The sequence below is a fragment of the Photinus pyralis genome, unplaced genomic scaffold (assembly GCF_008802855.1).
Source record: "Photinus pyralis isolate 1611_PpyrPB1 unplaced genomic scaffold, Ppyr1.3 Ppyr1.4_LG1, whole genome shotgun sequence".
Taxonomy (NCBI): domain Eukaryota; kingdom Metazoa; phylum Arthropoda; class Insecta; order Coleoptera; family Lampyridae; genus Photinus; species Photinus pyralis.
In genome coordinates, this window is record NW_022170249.1 from 49,970,295 (window position 1) to 49,989,667 (window position 19,373).

At 38.0% G+C, this 19,373-nt stretch overlaps 1 protein-coding gene across 1 annotated transcript; it reads right to left on the reverse strand.

Annotated features, from left to right (window-relative positions):
* Positions 1 to 7,714: 7,714 nt before the first annotated feature.
* Positions 7,715 to 18,472, reverse strand: LOC116162261 (reversion-inducing cysteine-rich protein with Kazal motifs-like). Its single transcript, XM_031475846.1, has 3 exons — positions 18,342 to 18,472; positions 8,941 to 9,125; positions 7,715 to 8,889 (listed from the first exon to the last, which is right to left on the reverse strand). Exons 1-3 carry the CDS (start codon positions 18,470 to 18,472, stop codon positions 8,087 to 8,089), a joined length of 1,119 nt encoding a protein of 372 aa, XP_031331706.1. The 3' UTR covers positions 7,715 to 8,086.
* Between the last annotated feature and the right edge of the window lie 901 nt (positions 18,473 to 19,373).

Here is a 19,373-nt window from a genome sequence, read left to right on the forward strand (position 1 = left end):
ACTCAAGTTGTGATTTTCAGACTTAAACGAGGAGATAAACAGTCTAAATTTCCACAAGGTGGCGCCTGAATATAAATTTTTGAAAAAGAAAATTAAATCAAGGAAAGGATAATATATCAAAGGTTCCTCGAGTTCAAGTAAACCGGATGGATAATAAAAATCGTCTTATTACGAACTTGTATGCAACATTCAAGTAAAATAAAGTTTTCGCAATATCTACGTGCACGTAGATGCAAATAACCAGAAGTGATTTTTAAAATTTTTGAAGTTGCCTAAAGTGAAGATAAAACCTGTCCACTACCCAAAATTAAAATAAAAAATAAATGTCACACTCCACCCTTAATTTCCACAGAGATAACACTCTGAATCCAACAAAAAGGAAAAAAAAACCTATTCTAACAACACAAAAAAAAGTTCCCAAGAAATGACTTTAAATCTTTCGTGTTCCAAGAACCTTTGTCATTTCCATATTCGTCTTCCAATTTGTACCCTCTAGGTGATACCTTTTCGGAAAGACGAAATGGACCAACAAATTTGGGAGCCAATTTGCTTGAAAAATATTTGCTATGTGAAGTTGTTAATAATAATTTTTATTGTATAAAGATTTACATCTTATAACAAGAGCCTTCATATTCATCAAATGTCGTTACAAAAAAAATCGTAATTTAGAAATTTATAAACAAAAAAAAATTATATAATTATATATAATGTATGTATTAAGAGAAAGGTTATTCATTAAGGATAAATGAACGCAACTTTAATACCTCAATAATAAAATGAAATATTGATTTTACAAGTGATTGTGACAGATCATTTAAAGCGAGCAATAATTCTTCAAAAGTGTTTATTTTGCTTATTAATTTATTACGGATAGGTTTAACTATTGGGCAATCAAAAAAGACGTGCGTTAGGTTTTCAGGCATTTGGGAATTACACATTGCACAATTTTGTAGTGTGCCTATGGTTATAAGTAATGCCGTAACAATAGAATCGTAGAAAAAGTTGACTGCTTAACCTAAACTGTGATATCACACGTAAGTATGTATTTGATAGGGATGTTAAAGGTTAGGTGTTTGTGGGGTATGTGATATGAGGGTAGGGTAATGTGTGTAAATGATTGGGTAGGAGGAATGGAGCAACCGATCTCTATCAGTCTCTACCAGATATTTTTCATATTGATTTAGGATTCAGTAGTATTGAAATTAGTAGGGTTGTTAGTAATGATATTCCACTGTTCTTCCAACTTGATCTCAGAGAATATGTCTTTTAGTTGCAAAACCCAGTTAAAAATAGATACCGCATTTTCCAAATGGCTCAATGCTAGTAGCCGTTTGGTGTGGATTGCTCCAGTTTCTATTCTCACCAAATAGTCGGGGGTGTTTTTTGGGAGACTTAAAAGTCTTTTATAATAGGTTACTTGGGGACGTTCCAAATTCTCAAAGTATCGAATCCCCCGGTCTCCTATGCAATGCGTAAATGAGTTAATAATAATTGATCTGTAGAGTGTCTCCCTAGAAGTCCAGGAATTAATTTTTGTTTTAGTGAAGTTGGCTCGCAAGCCAAACGGTATTTTCACGAAATAAATCTCTACCTGGAACTTTATACGCAAAATAGTCTATCGATTTTTCAGCAACGGTGACTTGACAATATGCACTCTTTACGTTTAGTGAAGAAAATATATATTTTGCATTGCGAAGACGATCAAGGATCGGCGATATATATGGTAGAGGATATGCGTCTCGCTTTCCGTAAAGGCATTCGATTGTTTCACGCCCAGAATCAATGTATCTGAAGCACTAGGACAACCATCTTATCGATCATCTTGCCCTTCCCCGGCAAGGTTATGGGAACCGCAAAAATAAAAATATTATAGAGCCACAGAGTTATGATTTTTAATAAGAATGCAAACAACAAATCCTTCCAACTACTGGCTCCCTGACTAATTTCATACAAACTCCGTTGTCAAATGTTCTGAATGTCATTTTTCATCATGCGCCGCGTCCCATTTGAAAGAGGAATGACAGAAATCGTTAGAATGCCCAATCATATGCGGTTAAAGCGGTCACATTTATCTACCTACCCTGACGCTTAAAAAAACGGCTTATTCAAACCTATTAAAATGTCAATTTAACATATACCTACGCTATTAAATAAATTATAAACGATATCTAAGTATTATAGGATTATTAATAAGTTATAGGTTTAACTACTGTAAAAAAAAAGACGACTGTCAATAATGTATTATGTACATAGATAGTGGCCTTGGAGAACTCAGATGAAGTATGGGAATAATAAACTCAGTATGTAGGTCGTGTGGCAAATTAAAATCGATTTTGTCCAAAAGAAAGGTGGACATACATTTTTTGGATTATTTGCTTTATTTCGATTACCTCTATTCTCGTACGAGCGTAGGTAGGTACTTCGTTTAAAATGTCCAAAATACGAATTGCAAAGTTTTCCCAATAGAGTAATTGTATTAGGTATATTAAGCGAATGAATGGAGTAAAGGATCAGTCCGCAAGTCTATTCAAATTGGGTAATCGGGGTAATCCACCTTGAACGACTCCCAACAAAATGAAAGAAAAGGTTCAGGTGGTTTCGAGATTGTTTTACAAAATTTGCATTTCAACTTCAAAGTTTACGGTTGTGTTATTTCTAGATCTTTTCTATGCATAATTACAGCAGACAATTGTTTATCTAAATGTAATACGGCAACAAATTTTCTGATACAAGCACCCTTTGCTAATACTGTCAATAACACGAATTGCTCTAGAATTCGAAAAAGTGTAAAATCGAATGTAATTGCTTTTGCATGCTCGCATTTTCTATAATCTCCATAGAGAAAATTATCTAAATTCTGTAAGTAAAAATGTGGTCGCTATTAAAATGTATGGACCAGAGACAAATAACTTACCAAAGGAGGAGGAATGTCTAGACAAAATTGAAGAGGAGACGCGAATTATTTTCTTTCGTAAACAAGTAGATGTAGCAACGGGAGACGCGTTCGCGATAACCGGGGAGAAGCAAGTAAACGACAAACCCGCGATTCGGGGTGCACTGGAAAACTAACGCCTACGCATGCTGCCAAGGAACGTAGGTATGCAGACGGAAAACCTTTTCTTCTGCTTTTGCGTCACATCCACAAATGTCGGAGCAACAAACACATTTTCTCTGTTGTTCTTCTTGTCGGAGTCTTAATTGTACCATGTAGAGTTGTTTTTACTACCCTTCAGTTTTATGTCATTACTTACGATTTACGAAGGGGGATTATTTCTTCTGATTATACCTGATGCTCTAGCACCTACGTAGTATTTGAGATTTCAATACTGATGAATAAGAATCTTTGTTTTATTAAACGAAAAAGAAGTGCAGTACACGACGATATGAAATAAATTCCTAGCACTTTGCAGCTTACCTACCTACGTCTTATAAGTTTTTAAAATATGTATAGAGTAATAAAGAAACGACTCAACTTACTCATCCTCAAAGTAATAGAAACTCAACTTGCATACCTATATGTGAAATAAAGAAATATAGTTTAAAAAAGAAATTCACCTGGAACAAATTATACGTAGAAATGCTCTCATATTTAACTTCATCAAATAATAATAAATCTTATTAAAATTCTCCCAGGGCACATCCGAATCACACAATGAAGAATTCCAATCTCGACTTCACATTCCAAATTCTCAGGCTGCGATCAAATTCCTTATTCCAAATGGATTATTTAAATAAATTTTGTAGACATCTGAAACTACTGATTAACAAAATTAATCATATTTGAGCATGATACATTTATCTGGATCGTTAAAGGGTTCGAATAGACACACGATTTACTTGAATTCACACAAACAACATTTATTTCAAACAAACAAATCAAATTAATCATAAGACTCCAACAATCAAAATAGACTATAACAAGGTCCTTTTACATACTCCGCATAAGCGTTCGATTACAATTCAAAAAAATAATGATATCTTAGAAATACTTAAAATCCGGGTACACAAACCACTAGTTGCGATAGAAAAGCGCGTTTACCAAAACTGTCTGGCCCAACACATGACCGATGAATACGACGGCTGTCCGGAGACGATAGACGACAACTTCAATGAAATACAGCTACACCAAAACTTTTACGTAGGCCTTCTTAAAACTTTCACTCGAACTCGGCTGACTTCCTGATTATTACGTAATGAATTTTACTTTACAAACAAAACGAAACGCAGGAATTGCGTTTTTTAGGCTTTCAACGAACTCCATCCAATTAACGGGAACTAGCAACATGACAACCAATCAGAACTCCGTTTCTCAACGTTCTTGTAGACGCGTAGGTATCAAAAATTTACGCGAAATCGTCTCATCTCAGATAACACGCAATTTTTACCGATTAAGCCATTCTTATCGCTACCAAAATTAATTAACACTTTTATAGAAACAATCAAAGTGCTCATAAATTAAATCAGAACTGAGAAAAAGTGGCACTTAAGTCCCTTAAATGAATGGCAAAACACGTTGACTTAGTCCACGGAACACAAAAAAAACAGGATTTACTACGGAATACAGAAAAGATATTTTAAGCGTAGGCAATCAATCAATCTTTATTAGCCGCCAAAATGGCAAAAATTTTTGCAATCTAGATTATACCCGAAACTAAAATGCGTTTTTTTCTCATTTCTTTAGTATCCCTCTCATCCACTTCTCACATCTTCTCCTACTTCCAGCACCTCACTCCTGCTTGTCTCCGTCCTTTCCACCTCCTTGCAATTCCATAGCATGTGATCTATGTTCTACTTCTTCTCCACACATTCTAAATTTTCTATCTTCTTGTTTCCATTTCTGTTTCCCTCTCTCCTCCAGGTCCCTTTTTGTCAGCTCATTTTCCATGTTTGCTCCTCTTTTCTTTTCGACCTCAGCGCGCCTATATCAATTTCTTTGATAATATTTTCCTTTTTGTTCTTCCCACATTCCTTTTGCGTTCATCCTTGTTGTCAAGCATTCCTTTACCAATTCGATTTCTTTTTTACTCATTTGTTTCAATCTTACCGCCATGCGTCCCGCTGTTAGCATGATCTTCTCCATTTTTGTTTCTTACTTTCTTTTGGTGTCTTTCCCTAATACCTATAATACCTTCTATGTACTTTTTCCCGTTCATCCCATTCGTTTCACCTTCATATCTCCGGTCCGTACATACATAAGCATCCTTCTCACCATTGCATCCTTGTTCTGAAATTGTTTTTGGAGCCCCTCTCTCCTATTCTCCACACCTGTCTCATTCTCACCACTCCCTTTTTCCTTAGTTCTTTTATTTGCGCATTTGTCCCATTATTCTTTTGCATTTGGTACCTTAAATATTAAATTTCTCTATCTTCTATTCTTCCCTTCCTCTATTTCCATCTCTTTTTTCCTTCAAAAACATCCATGAAATTACGCAAACACGTTTCCGCCCTTTTTCCCATTCCTTTTGGACCAATCTCTTTAATACGTATAGGTATATATATACAGTCGCTCGTTCCTCTCCCTTTGCTGTAGCCAATTTGTGTGTCCTCCAAGATCCTCCCCTCCCATCGTTTTTGAATATCGACACTATTACCACTTCCTTTCATTCTCTAGGTAACCCCCCTCCTTTTCATATCATCATATCATATCATATCACATTCGTCATCTTTTCCTTGACTTTTCCATAGCCTCCGCTCTCTCTTGCTTTCCTTAATAAAATGTTGTTCCTATTCCTCTAATTGTATTTCCCTTCCACTTGTCCTATTCCTCTTTTTTCCTCTGTTTATCACATTCCAAAATCCTTCTATGTTTTAATTTCACTGATTTACCTTCATTGTTTATCTTTAGATTTCCTTTTGTACTTTTTTCTGTTCTCTTACCGGTTTTTCATCTATTTCTCCTTTTCTTTCTCCATCATTTCTCTATTTCTATTTCTATCTTCTATACACTCTTTGTTCCACCACTTCCTTTGTTTTTTCTGTCTCCCCCCTACAGTTATAGGTCAGGTAAGCAGGTACCAAGATTCTAAGAAAGGGTGAAATACACAGGATGTGACTCATCTTTGGTGCAATAAAGTCCTTTTGTTAAAAGCAAGATGGAAAATTACATGAACTTGTAGGAAAATTTAACTAAAAACAAGATATGTGGAAATTACGAATCGTAACTCATTTCTCGCACATAGATTCTAAACTGAAGAGTTTAGATTAGCATAATCTCTCCACCGCAAGATAGCGTCGACCCTCATTCGGGGTTTCGAGCCTACAGTTGAAAGTCGAAGACAATCACGGAAACCCAATTTTGACTACAGTTTTTTCACCCCCGTGACTGCTTCATTCACGGAGAAAAATGGTTAGTGACAAACAACAAGTCCGTACATACATCAAACGAATGGGTAATTTCCACATATTAAAATAAAATGATCAAAACTTATATGAATGTTGCTTCCGGGACAAGACCAAGTAATCAACATCAATAAACATATATTAAGCAAGCATTACACTGTAATGTAATAATTAGTGATTGCCGAAATTAGGATACACGTGCATGAGGTTTCAAAACTTTGAGTTCAAATAATTGTTGATTCATAATCATTGCATTGAACTGATTTAAATTTAATTGCATTAACTTTCTTGCGAAAACGCTTATTATAGCAGTAAGCATTATTCCACTTTCGGTGTGTCACTAATAGGTTAATATTACTAACAGTAGATTTGTAATGGAAAACGAGTAAGCATGTACCATTAATTACTGTCTATGGAATTTATTCAATTCCTAATAAAATAAAAATGAAGTTTCGTGATCTTAATTAAACCAAACCCCTGCAAATATCACAACACCAAAAACGTAAACAATTACAAACAATAGCATAACGGTATCGCATATGTGATTATGCATTGCGGTTAAACAAGTAAATTTCAAAAACAAAGATTTAAACACACACAAAATATAAAATGTGGCATACAAAACACAAATAATTAATAAAGAAATGCAAAGATTACTACCTGCATTAAGAAAACACAAAATAACAACAGTTATGGAGCGACGCGTTCACCACCGCCATTCAAGACAAGATGCCAAACGTAACCCCCGTTCGTACTTTTCTATATGGCGCAGGCAGGTTCTTCCCACCTAGAAATTGCATGGTTGCCAACTCTCAAAAATGTATGTATCGTCGCAAGTTGTATATAAAGGGTGGAACTTTTCACATTGTTTCGTACTAGCGTGATTGTCTATAGTAAACTTGAGCGACAGCAAATTGATTTCGTTTTACAATCGCGCAAACTAATAATACAAAAGTTATATTTGCAAGAACTAAAATATTATACTACATAGTGCAATATGTATGTCAAACCACGCATAAGTTGAGGAACTTTGAACTCTGCAGAAACTACGCTATTATATCAACCAAATCGCACTTTCACTTAAGTAAAGCTGAAGGAAAGAAATCTTTCTCCTATTTTTTCTTTGGGAAGACCGTCCAGCATTGGTGCTTTAATCTTCCTACGTCCGCTAAATTGTACCTACTGCTACAGTTTTAGAGGGCTATGCTTTCGCACCATTTTTGGGTGATATTTAGACTTTTTAGAGCATTTTTCATTCTTTCTGACACTGTTGCCATGGTTCCCTCAGATATAGTGATAGCTAAATCGTCTGCGTACTTTACGTTTGTTAACAGCGCTGAGGGTTAAATGAAGAAGAAAAAACAATGGATACATATTATGGCATATACATATATTTATCATTTCTGTACAAAACAATAAATTCGACTAGTTATAGCATTTAATCAATTTTGAAACCAGCCAGTCGATATATTTTGGCACGTTAACGGAAGTCTTAAATGTACATAATGTAAGAACGTAAATCCTACTCACTGAACACATCTTTAATATCTACAACTATTAAGGCACATGCTTAACGTTGCAACAAATTTTGCTTGAATACTATTTCTTTGGTAACAAGTTTCTTAAAACTATATTTATAAACTACAATAAAACAATATCAAAATGTACAGAATTATATCACAGATCAAGTTTGTCTTCTCAACGATAAAACTGGCTCATTTGCCCAATGATAACAAATCTGTAATTATCATGACACCAAGAAATAAATAATAAATATATTTAACAGGTAAGCAAATTGCGTGAATAAATGCGCGCCTTTCGCCGCGTTGTACTGCTTGAACGAATTTACGGACGAATACGAGTGAACGGTCATAGCCGTCGTCAAACAGCTTAAACTCAACTCGCTGACTATCCTCGGACTTTGCTTGTTGACTAAGCTGGCCAACTTTTCCGCCTCCCTCACGCACGCCTCCAACTGCAGCTGAGAGGGATATTTCTCAGTCGACTGTACTATGACAAAGATGTCCGCTTCGACGCTTAGAAATCCACGTAGCGTGCACTGCGCCACCTGTATGTGCCTTTGTAACGCTCTCAAGACCCCCTTTAGGGAAATTGGCGACGTAGACTTGTTTTGGAACGCGTAAAGCGCGCGAGTGATTTGGCGCGATGAGTATAGCAGCCTTATGGCGCCGCCACATACCGGGCAGCAGGCCCCGGGCGGCGCCACCCCTATGCATTTGGGATCAGACAACGGTCCGCACTTCACAGTCGTACACTGCTTGACATTACCGTTCGTGATCAACCCGACTGTCACACACGGACCGATATAATCCACGCTCACGTAGTCGGCCCATGCTGCACATTCCGATGTGTACGTTTTGCCATTAATTCCGCACACTTTTCCCGCGAATTTACAATTGGTAAGGCACGGTCCTCCGTACGCAAATTTGGAATTGTGATGCGCCAAGAAGCAGGCGTTTTGATACTCTCGGTTGTCGACGTCGCAGACGGGTTCCGTCGGCAAATCGCCGCAGTTTATGGTTCCGTTGACTGTAAATTGGTGAATTAGCCCGTTTCGGTTGCGCACAAAGTGATACTTACTGCACTGGTATTGCAGGCAGGGTTTCTGATTCAAGGACAGGCAGACCTGAGTGTCCGGTACGCATTTTTGGCCAACGCTGCATGGGTTGTTTTTGCAAGGGTCGGGACAGGCGCCGTATTCTATATCCGAGTCGTTCAATCCGGCGCATCTGTAAAGAAGAAATCGCGCTTTTAGTCTGATTGTACTAACTCAAACGGATCGGCAATGGCACAGGTTGGGATTCATGGGTGTACGTAAACGAAATTTGCAAGCCGAGAGGGAAAACTGTCACATTTAGTAATTAAAGTTCGAATGCTACTAATTTCTGGGGAACTCTCAACGTTGGTTAATTAATTAAATTAGGGTCTGTAGAGTAAGGGTGGATTTTATCCTGTGAGTGGTGCATTGTTGCAATGCAGTTTTAATTCAGTAACCCCTCAAACACCACAAAATCCAAATTTTAATCCTCTCGGAAACCCATCTCGCAAATACGCATTCTGAGGCCAAAAACGTCATTCACTCCTAGATAAAAATCGGCCTCCTCTACAGGATGGCCACCATGGCGGTACAGGGATTATAGTACAACACCCTCCACGTCATTCTCCACGACGCACCGAACGCGGTTACAAATGGACTGGTTCTTCTTGGTTTCCCCAACAGTCTCATAATAATAAAAATGCGCCGTCAAAGAAAATGAATCAATGCTAATGTCCAAAAAGAGTGTGAGCAACCTCAGGGATTAGAACATCCACGTCAAATGCGAACGGACTGCAATAGATCTCTGCATAACCTCAGAGACAATTCTCTCGTATTGTAGCATACACTGTCCACTAAGACATAACCTGGGAAACTATACGAAATAGACCTACTAGCCGGGAGACTCGATTTTTTGTCGCGAATGTGGCGAATTAATACCTACAACCACTCTCCTGTCATTCTTGCCGTCGCTAGAAGTGTATACTTAGGGCAGCTACACCACTGGTAGGATTTAGAGTCAGACCTAGCAGTGCCCGTAACAACTAGGCAGAAGAAAAGAGATTGACATCTTCAGAGAAGTCATCCAGAGAAAACATCATGAGAAAATGCACCGCCCAATATATATCAGGTCCGTGAAGTTAGCACGGTCATTAAGAGCACTAATGACGGTACATGATCACCTCGTTAGTGCTTCGTTAGTGCCTCTTAGTGCTTTATAACTTCCATTGGCACGGCGGACCGTTAGTCCGTATTAGTACGTGTCGCACCGTTAGTGCTTTCAACGAGGGTAGGAAGTCAGCACTGCACAAGAGGGGGTCGTTTTATCGGAAACATGCGGTCCTGCTGATGCAAGTTATAAAGCACTAAGAAGCACTAACGAAGAACTAACGATAAGAACTTGTTCGGTCGTTAGTGTTTCCAACAAAGGTAGGAAGTCAGCACCGCAAAAGAAGGGGTCGCTTTCTCAGAAAGGGCCGGTCGTGCTGATACAAGTTATAAAGCACTAAGAGGCAATAACGATTAGCACTTGTCCGGTCATTAGTGATTTCAATGAAGGTAGCAAGTCAGCATTGCACAAGAGGGGGTCGTTTTCTCGGAAACGGCCGGTCGTGCCGATGGATGTTATAAAGCACTAAGAGGCACTAACAAAGCACTAACGATGTGATCATGTACCGTCGTGAGTACTTTTAATGACCGTGCTGATTTCGCGGACCTCAATATATTGGCTTGGCACAAATTAATTACTGTGTCCTTGAGGTTAGGGAGCTAGTAGGAGAAAAGGCAAAAGCGCGCAAGACGTGGCACCTGTCCAGAGGTCCAACAGACAAAACCGCACTACACTGTCTGAATAATAGACTTACAAAAGACAAAAAATGAGACTGTAACTACTATACAGTAACGCCACATGTTGAGCAACGTACAAACTACGACTGGTCGGTAAGAATGCAGTGAACAGAGCAACAGCGCCGCCGCGTGCACAGTTGACGTTTACGCTCCCCCCACCCAAGATCAAAAACCTTGTTAAAAAGGGCGCCATCCGCCAGCAGAATTTATTCGACCTCACCTCTCATAACGAGGAAGTCTCCTCCCCACCTAACTACTGGTACGTATAACGTAGGAATGTCACTTCCTGTATATTGCGATACCACTGCTGGCTGAACAGAAGCTCACTTGAGGTTACCATAGCTACGACGCTCAACGGCAGAATCCGCAACTTATGCGACCATCGCCCGTTACGGCAATAGTAACAGCGTTACCCCCAATGTCGAAGCCAACTCAGAGCAGAAGTCCGATGGAACCCTGCACCGTGACCCCATAAAGTTTCGTACACCAGTCACGTACCCCAACCTGTAGGCAGTACCCACTTCTCCAACCCATGGAGAATAGAATAGAAGTTCCAACTTGCCAAAGTACAATATAATAATAATAATAATAATAATAATAACCCCTGTGGGTTCGGGGATAGAATAGGCCCACTCTCGCCCTAGAGATCGTAAAAGGCGATCAATGGGCACTAAAGGTGGCAAATCCAACCACCTTTAGTACTTACCTACCCACTTTACTTTCCAACTCCCACGCCCATGTTCCCGACTCTCCTACATATACCTACACAACACGCAGGTGGATATTTGCTTACGCGAATATCTTGAAGAGTGACGCCTTCACGTGTTCCTAGTCACCCCATATTCTCATGAAAATGGAGTTTAAACAAAGCCTCGGAAAAATGCCGCTACCTGAGGAGCGTCAGGGCACGTCTGGAGCTATCGCTGGGCGTTGCAGCATGCGAGCCGATAGTGACGAGTTGGTGATCAGGCGGCCGCTCGTCGGGATACCCGAAACCTTTACAGCCGAAAGAAGACCACGAAGACGACAACGACCACTTGAAGAGGACCACCAAGAAGAAACCTTTGTGCCTGCTTCTCAACCGCTTGTGGATGGGACCAGCGCAAAGGAAACCTCCAAAAGACGTATGAAATGGGACGAAGGGATGAATCGCTTCATTTTCGGTACGTATCTGGAGATCACGAAGATGGAAACGGACAGGACAGCATACAGAGGTAAACTATATCACGCGTTCATTACACAATACCCACATTTAGCACACTTAACAGAACAACGCATTGCAGACCAACGTAGAGTTATTATTAAAAATACACTCCTTACATTAGACACACAGGAACAAATCAGGCACGAAATTGAAGCACTACTCAACACAAACAACACACTCACCGTACAAGATAATACATCCGTTCTAAACAACTCTGAAAGACAGACATTTGCGACACTGCAGCCATCGATAGATACAAATAATCACACGAACCAAACACTCACATCCCTTCAAAAAGAATTCGACAATGCATTATTAGAATTCTCAAACACTGACCCAACACAAAGACCACGAATACCTAAACAAAGTCACACTACAAAATTACGCACACTTTCACAAACATTAAATGACCACATTTTACCAAATTACATTAACGATAACACAAGCTTACATCAACTACACTTTGTTGTGTATTGCGGTGCGGTTGCAGTTTCTAGATGCAACGGTGCAAGAATAGCAATAAACAAACAACAGCACACAACAAAAAAACGCTCACCCCCGGCCTGGGAAAAACGCCTGATAAATCGCATCGATGACATCAGACGTGACTTAGGTCGGATTACACAATACATACAAGGAACTCGTTCTTCAAAACTAACACGACAAGTACAACACATAACTACAAAACTAAACAATCACACCACACGAGAACAAAATACAAACTATAACGAACATAGAGATACACTGACACAAAAACTATCAATATACACAAACCGTCTAAAACGCTATAGGGAAACTGCAGATAGAAAGCGCCATAACACACAATTTAAACATAACGAAAAACTATTTTACAGATCACTAACACAAAACAGCACTAATGAAAAACTAATACCACCATCTCTACACTCACTCCAGCAATACTGGTCTGACTTATGGACCAAAGACATTAAACACAATCCACAAGCCCCGTGGATTACCACAGAAACCACACGTACTGAATACATTACCCCTATGAATAACACAAACATCACTACAACAGACATCATTCAAACTATTAATCACTTACATAACTGGAAAAGTCCAGGCATTGATAACATTCACAACTTTTGGTGGAAATATTTTACCTTGCACAACAATTTACTGAACTTCTTAATTCACCAGATCGCACTCCTGCATTCTTTACACAAGGTATCACTTACATGCTCCCAAAAGACAACAATACACAAGACCCATCTAAATATAGACCAATTACATGCCTTCCTACAATATACAAAATCCTTACATCATGCATTACAAACAAAATATACCAACACTGTACTGATAACAACATTTTATACGAAGAACAAAAAGGGTGTACCAAGTATTCCAGGGGCTGTAAAGAGCAACTCATTATAGACTCTGTTATACTTGAACAATCCAGACATAACAAACGAAACATACACACTGCATACATTGATTACAAAAAAGCATTCGATTCAGTACCACACTCTTGGTTACAACAAGTACTCTCAATATACAAAGTCAGCAACAATATTACACAATTCCTCAATTACATAATGTCATGTTGGAACACTACGTTAACACTTACACTAAACGACACAAAACTTATTACTGACCCAATACAAATTAAAAGAGGAATTTTTCAAGGCGATTCTTTAAGTCCGCTCTGGTTTTGTCTTGCTCTTAATCCACTTTCATATTTGTTAAACACTACTAACTTTGGGTACAATATTAAACACAACCACGAAATACATCACAACATTACACACCTGTTTTACATGGACGATCTTAAATTATACTCTTCCACAAGCATAAAACTTAATCACCTTCTACACATTACCGAAACATTCTCACGTGACATACAAATGGACTTTGGAATCGATAAATGTAAAACACAACACATCACAGCTGGAAAAAGACAACTTTTAGATTATGAGCTAGAACAGGGTAATTTAATAAATTCCATGGACGAGAATGAAACTTATAAAAGTATCTTGGTTTTCAGCAAAACACACACATTAAACATACGAGTATAAAACAAACACTTATCACACAATACCTACAAAGAGTACGCAGTATACTTAAAACAAAATTACACGGTAGAAATACAATCAAGGCCATTAACACTTACGCCACACCAGTGCTTACATACTCTTTTGGGATTATACGTTGGACAAATACAGATTTAGAACAAATACAGAGAAACACACGTACACTATTAACAAAACACCATATACATCACCCTCACTCCTCTACTATACGACTTTACCTTCCTCGTTCGGAAGGAGGTAGAGGACTTACAGATATAAAAATATTGCACCAAACACAAATACACAATTTGCGACAATACTTTTATAACAAAACAGATACTTCAGTCCTACACAAAACAGTAACATATGCAGACAAATCTTACACACCACTTAACCTACACGAAACTAATATACTCCCACCTCCATCCAAACTTACATACATCACAAATAACATACAGACATGGAACCAAAAGCCGTTACATGGACGATTTCCGCAAGAGGTTAGTCAGGATTGTGTTGATTCTATAGCAACGCACACTTGGTTGTCTGAATGTGATATCTTCCCGGAGACTGAGGGTTTCATGTTAGCAATACAAGACCAGGTCATTAATACACGCAACTATAAAAAAACACATACATAAAGACAAAACAGTGACAAACGATTCTTGTCGACTCTGTTCACAAACATCAGAAACAATCCAACATATAATATCGGCATGCACACGACTTGCACAAACTGAATACAAACATCGACACGATCAGGTAGCTAAAATCATACATCAAAAATTAGCACTTAAACACAATCTCATAACAGATAAGACACCATACTATAAATACACGCCACAGATCATACTTGAAAACAACACACACAAATTATATTGGGACAGGACACTACTCACAGACAAAACTATCCACAATAATAGACCAGATATTACACTTATAGATAAAACACAAAAATCCATTTGTATTATAGACATTGCCATACCCAACACTAACAACTTAACTAAAACACATGCAGAAAAACACTGTAAATACACCGATATAGCTATCGAGCTTAAGACGCAATGGAGAATGAAATCTACTGTTATAGTTCCCATTATTCTTAGTGCTACCGGAGTTATACCAAAGACAATACACCACAATTTACAACTATTAGGTTTGGACAAAAACACATACAAACATTTACAAAAAGCAGTCATTATCAACACATGCCATATTGTTCGTAAATTTCTAAACATAACACAAGATACTACATACACAAATGATCCACAACGTATACATGTAAACAACAGCACTCCCTCACAACACGGTACACAACATACTGTAATATCTCCACCTCTAACCCAAACAAACACACAAATACAACTTACCGAACAAACAAGTACAACAAATGATACAACATATACTACAATCAGAGATTCACCTCTGAAGCAAACCACATTATCACACCCATTAGTATTCAACCCAAACGCAAAAGCCTAAACAGCACTTTAGACTCACAACATGACACACGACATACTGTAATATCTCCACCCTTAACTCAACCAACCACACAAACACAACTTCCTGAACAAACAAACGCAATAAATACAAGTAACGCAACATGCACTACAAAGACGCCCTCACCCAATAAAGTTACACGGCCTAGCACAGCTAAAAAACACAATACTCTTTCCTCTCAGAAACACACCTCGTTATCACAACCCACTCGTACTCAACGCAAACGCAGCAACCTTAACAGCACTAGAGGCTCACAAAATACCGTAATGTCTCCACCAATAATGCGAGCAACAACACAAACACAACCTCTAGAACAAAGAAACACCATAAATACAAGAAACGCAACTTGCACTACAAAGACAGGTCCACCCAATAAAGTTACACGTCCTAGCACAGTTAAAAAACGCAATACTCCTTCTTCTCAGAAACAACCCACTCGTATACAACCCAAACGCAAAAACCGTGACAGCACTACTAGCTCACAAAATACTGCAATATCTCCACCAAAAACCCAAGCAACCACACAAATACAACCTCAAGAACAAAGAAACACCACAAATACAAGTAACGCAACTTGCACTACAAAAGACAGGTCTACCCAATAAAGTTACACGTCCTAGCACACTTAAAAAACACATAACTCCTTCTTCACAGAAACACACCACATTGTCACAACCCACTCGTATACAACCGAAGCGCAAAAACCTTAACAGCACCACAGGCTCACAAAATACTGCAATATCTCCACCAAAAACCCAAACAACCTCACAAATAGGACCTCAGGAACAAAGAAACACCATAAATACAATTAAAAAACACAAAACTCCTTCTTCACATAAACACACCACGTTATCACAACCCACTCGTATTCAACCCAAACGCAAAGCCAAAGAAACACTTACACAATAAACTCTATTTAATAAAATTACAGGAATTATTATAATGATTTTTTGTTTTGTTTTGTTTTCCTCTTTCCTGATAGCGTTGGCTATTGTGCCCATCAATAGGTATGTTGGTAAGTATGAATTACATACTATCCCTAGATTTCCAATGTACGTGTGTGATTTTTTTTTAAGGACCCTACATAACAGACACAGACACAGACACTAATCGTTACTTGATTTTAATCCGTGCGATTAGTTAACCAGGCTAGACCTGAGTTCTCACAAGAAACACCGACCATAATAATAATAATAATAATAATAAGGCTCCGGGAATCGATCATATACACAACTACTGGTATAAACAATTCACATCACTACACCAACAACTAACGAAACATATTAACCAAATAATCCAGGAACCGCATACACTACCAAATTTTCTAACACAAGGTAAAACATACATTATACCAAAAAATGAGAACACCCTAGATCCGGCAAACTATAGACCAATCACTTGTCTACCAACATTATACAAGATTATATCATCACTTATTACACTCAAAATAGACAAACACATATCACATCACAACATTTTGACAGAGGAACAGAAGGGGTGCAGGAAGAATAGTCAGGGTTGCAAAGAACAGGTAATAATAGACAGTACAGTTATGAAATATGCAGAAACACATAGAAGGAATATAATAACATGCTACATTGATTACCAAAAAGCGTTTGACTCGATACCGCACAGTTGGTTACTCAAAATTCTTGAAATCTACAAAATAGACCATGTCATACAAAACTTTCTGCGAATAACGATGAAAACATGGAGAACAACGCTACACCTGACAACAGAACAAGGACAAATACAAACGAACACGATCAAAATCAGTAGGGAATATTTCAGGGTGATTCCCTCAGTGCACTCTGGTTTTGCTTATGTCTCAACCCACTTTCAAACAGCCTCAACGTTGACAACGCTTTACTTGGTTTTAAAATTAAACACCAAAACAAAATACAACATATTATTAATCATCTATTGTACATGGATGACATTAAACTGTATGCACAAAATCTCACACAAATGAAAGCGCTTTTAAAGACCACGGAAGGATTTACAAACGACACTGGTATGCAATTCGGTATAAATAAATGTAAGATGCTTCACGTAGAAAAGGGAAAACACAAACAATACGATGTAACCGAAACGCTTAATAATGAGATACTAAGAAACATGGAACCACATGAGACGTATAAATACCTAGGGTTTGAGCAAAACACAAGTATAAATCATTCATATTTTAAAACACAGCTCAAAAAGAATTATCGGCACAGATTAAACAACATCCTCAAATCCAGGTTGAACTCTAAAAACACTTCTAAGGCTATAAACACCTACGCCATACCACTCCTTACCTACTCATTCGGCATCATTAAGTGGTCAAACACTGACCTAAAGGAACTGAACCGAATAACAAGAACGAGATTGACGCAACACAGAAAACTTCATCCAAATTCATCTATAGAAAGGCAGACGATCAGCAGAAAAGAAGGTGGGAGGGGACTCGTTGACATTGAGACACTACACCATGGCCTAATATACTCTTATTAGGCCATGCACTACACCACACGCTAATACAGAACCTAAGGACATACTTTTACAGAAAACAGACACCCATTCATCAAGCCATAATTAAAATAGACCAAAACTTCACACCGCTCAACCTAACACAAGAAAACGTAGACGAGACACTTGACATAACAACATCAGAACAAAAAAAGATCAAGTGGTCAGAAAAAATACTGCACGGTCAACACTTTGCACTTGTACTCGACTATTAAATTTAACATGTAGTTAAAATCCCTTAATTCACTACCAAACGTTCTTCAATAAACTTATAATTACACAGACTGACTGTCTTTAGTACATCCGAAAAGCACGGCTCCAACACACTTATTGGAGCCATTGGGTCCGATTCTACCTAACGGTCAAAACACAGCCGGCGGTGGCGGAGGAAAGGCCAAAGGCGAACGGCAAAAAGCCACGGTGCACGTTAAACATTTCCTCTTCTATGTAACACCTTTCCCCCTCCTGTCTCATCTCCGATTCCATTTCCTAATTTTAAAATAAACAAAATTCACCTGTTTACCTGTTTACAAAAGTAGTTAAACTTTAGCGATAAGCGCAACTCTTATCGTAAAGACAGACAATCTTAAAATTAAATAAACTTTTCCAAACACCTAATACAATTCTAACACGTCTATTATCTTTCCTTAGCGTAACTTTCCAAGAAAATGAACAAGTTTTTTTTTTAACTTTTCCTATGTACCTATCCATATTGATAGCATCTTTACAAAAAGAGTGAAATTGTTGACTTTATTGAATTTTATGCAATACTAAAATTTTAATTTTTCGATTCCACTTTTTTCGTTTAAATTGAATGACGGTAGAATAGTTTTATTTGACCAACATCATGTTCTCCACCGTGTACATGTTTTCTTAGATAAATCGTTGATCTTCAGTCGAGGTTCGCTACATGAAAAGCTGGCACGATAAGTGTAAGAAGAACGCGAAGGAAAAATATTTGTGATCATTCTTTTTATTTTCTACAAAAAAGTTTGAAAACCCCGAAATGTATGCATGCGCATTACTTCAGAACGATTGCACCAAAGTAGATAATTCTTTTTTGTTGTGTTTCGTATTATCAGAAGGTTTCTATTTTCCAAAAAATTGTATGGAAAGACGAAATCTTTTTTAATTCTTTTCCACAAGTTTAAGTCACTATATAACTAATAGATGGCGCCAAAACTAGATTTATTTTTTTTAATTTTTTTATTTTGCCTTTATTTTTTAGTGGGCGGAGTTTCAACAAAGGCTGCTCTACCAACCAACCCAACCCACTATACATTTACAAATATCCATGCCCGAACCCGGATTCGAACCAGGGAACCTTAGCACCACAGTTCAGCTAACTGCACCACACGGACCGGCTACTACCGCTCTAGAAGAATCC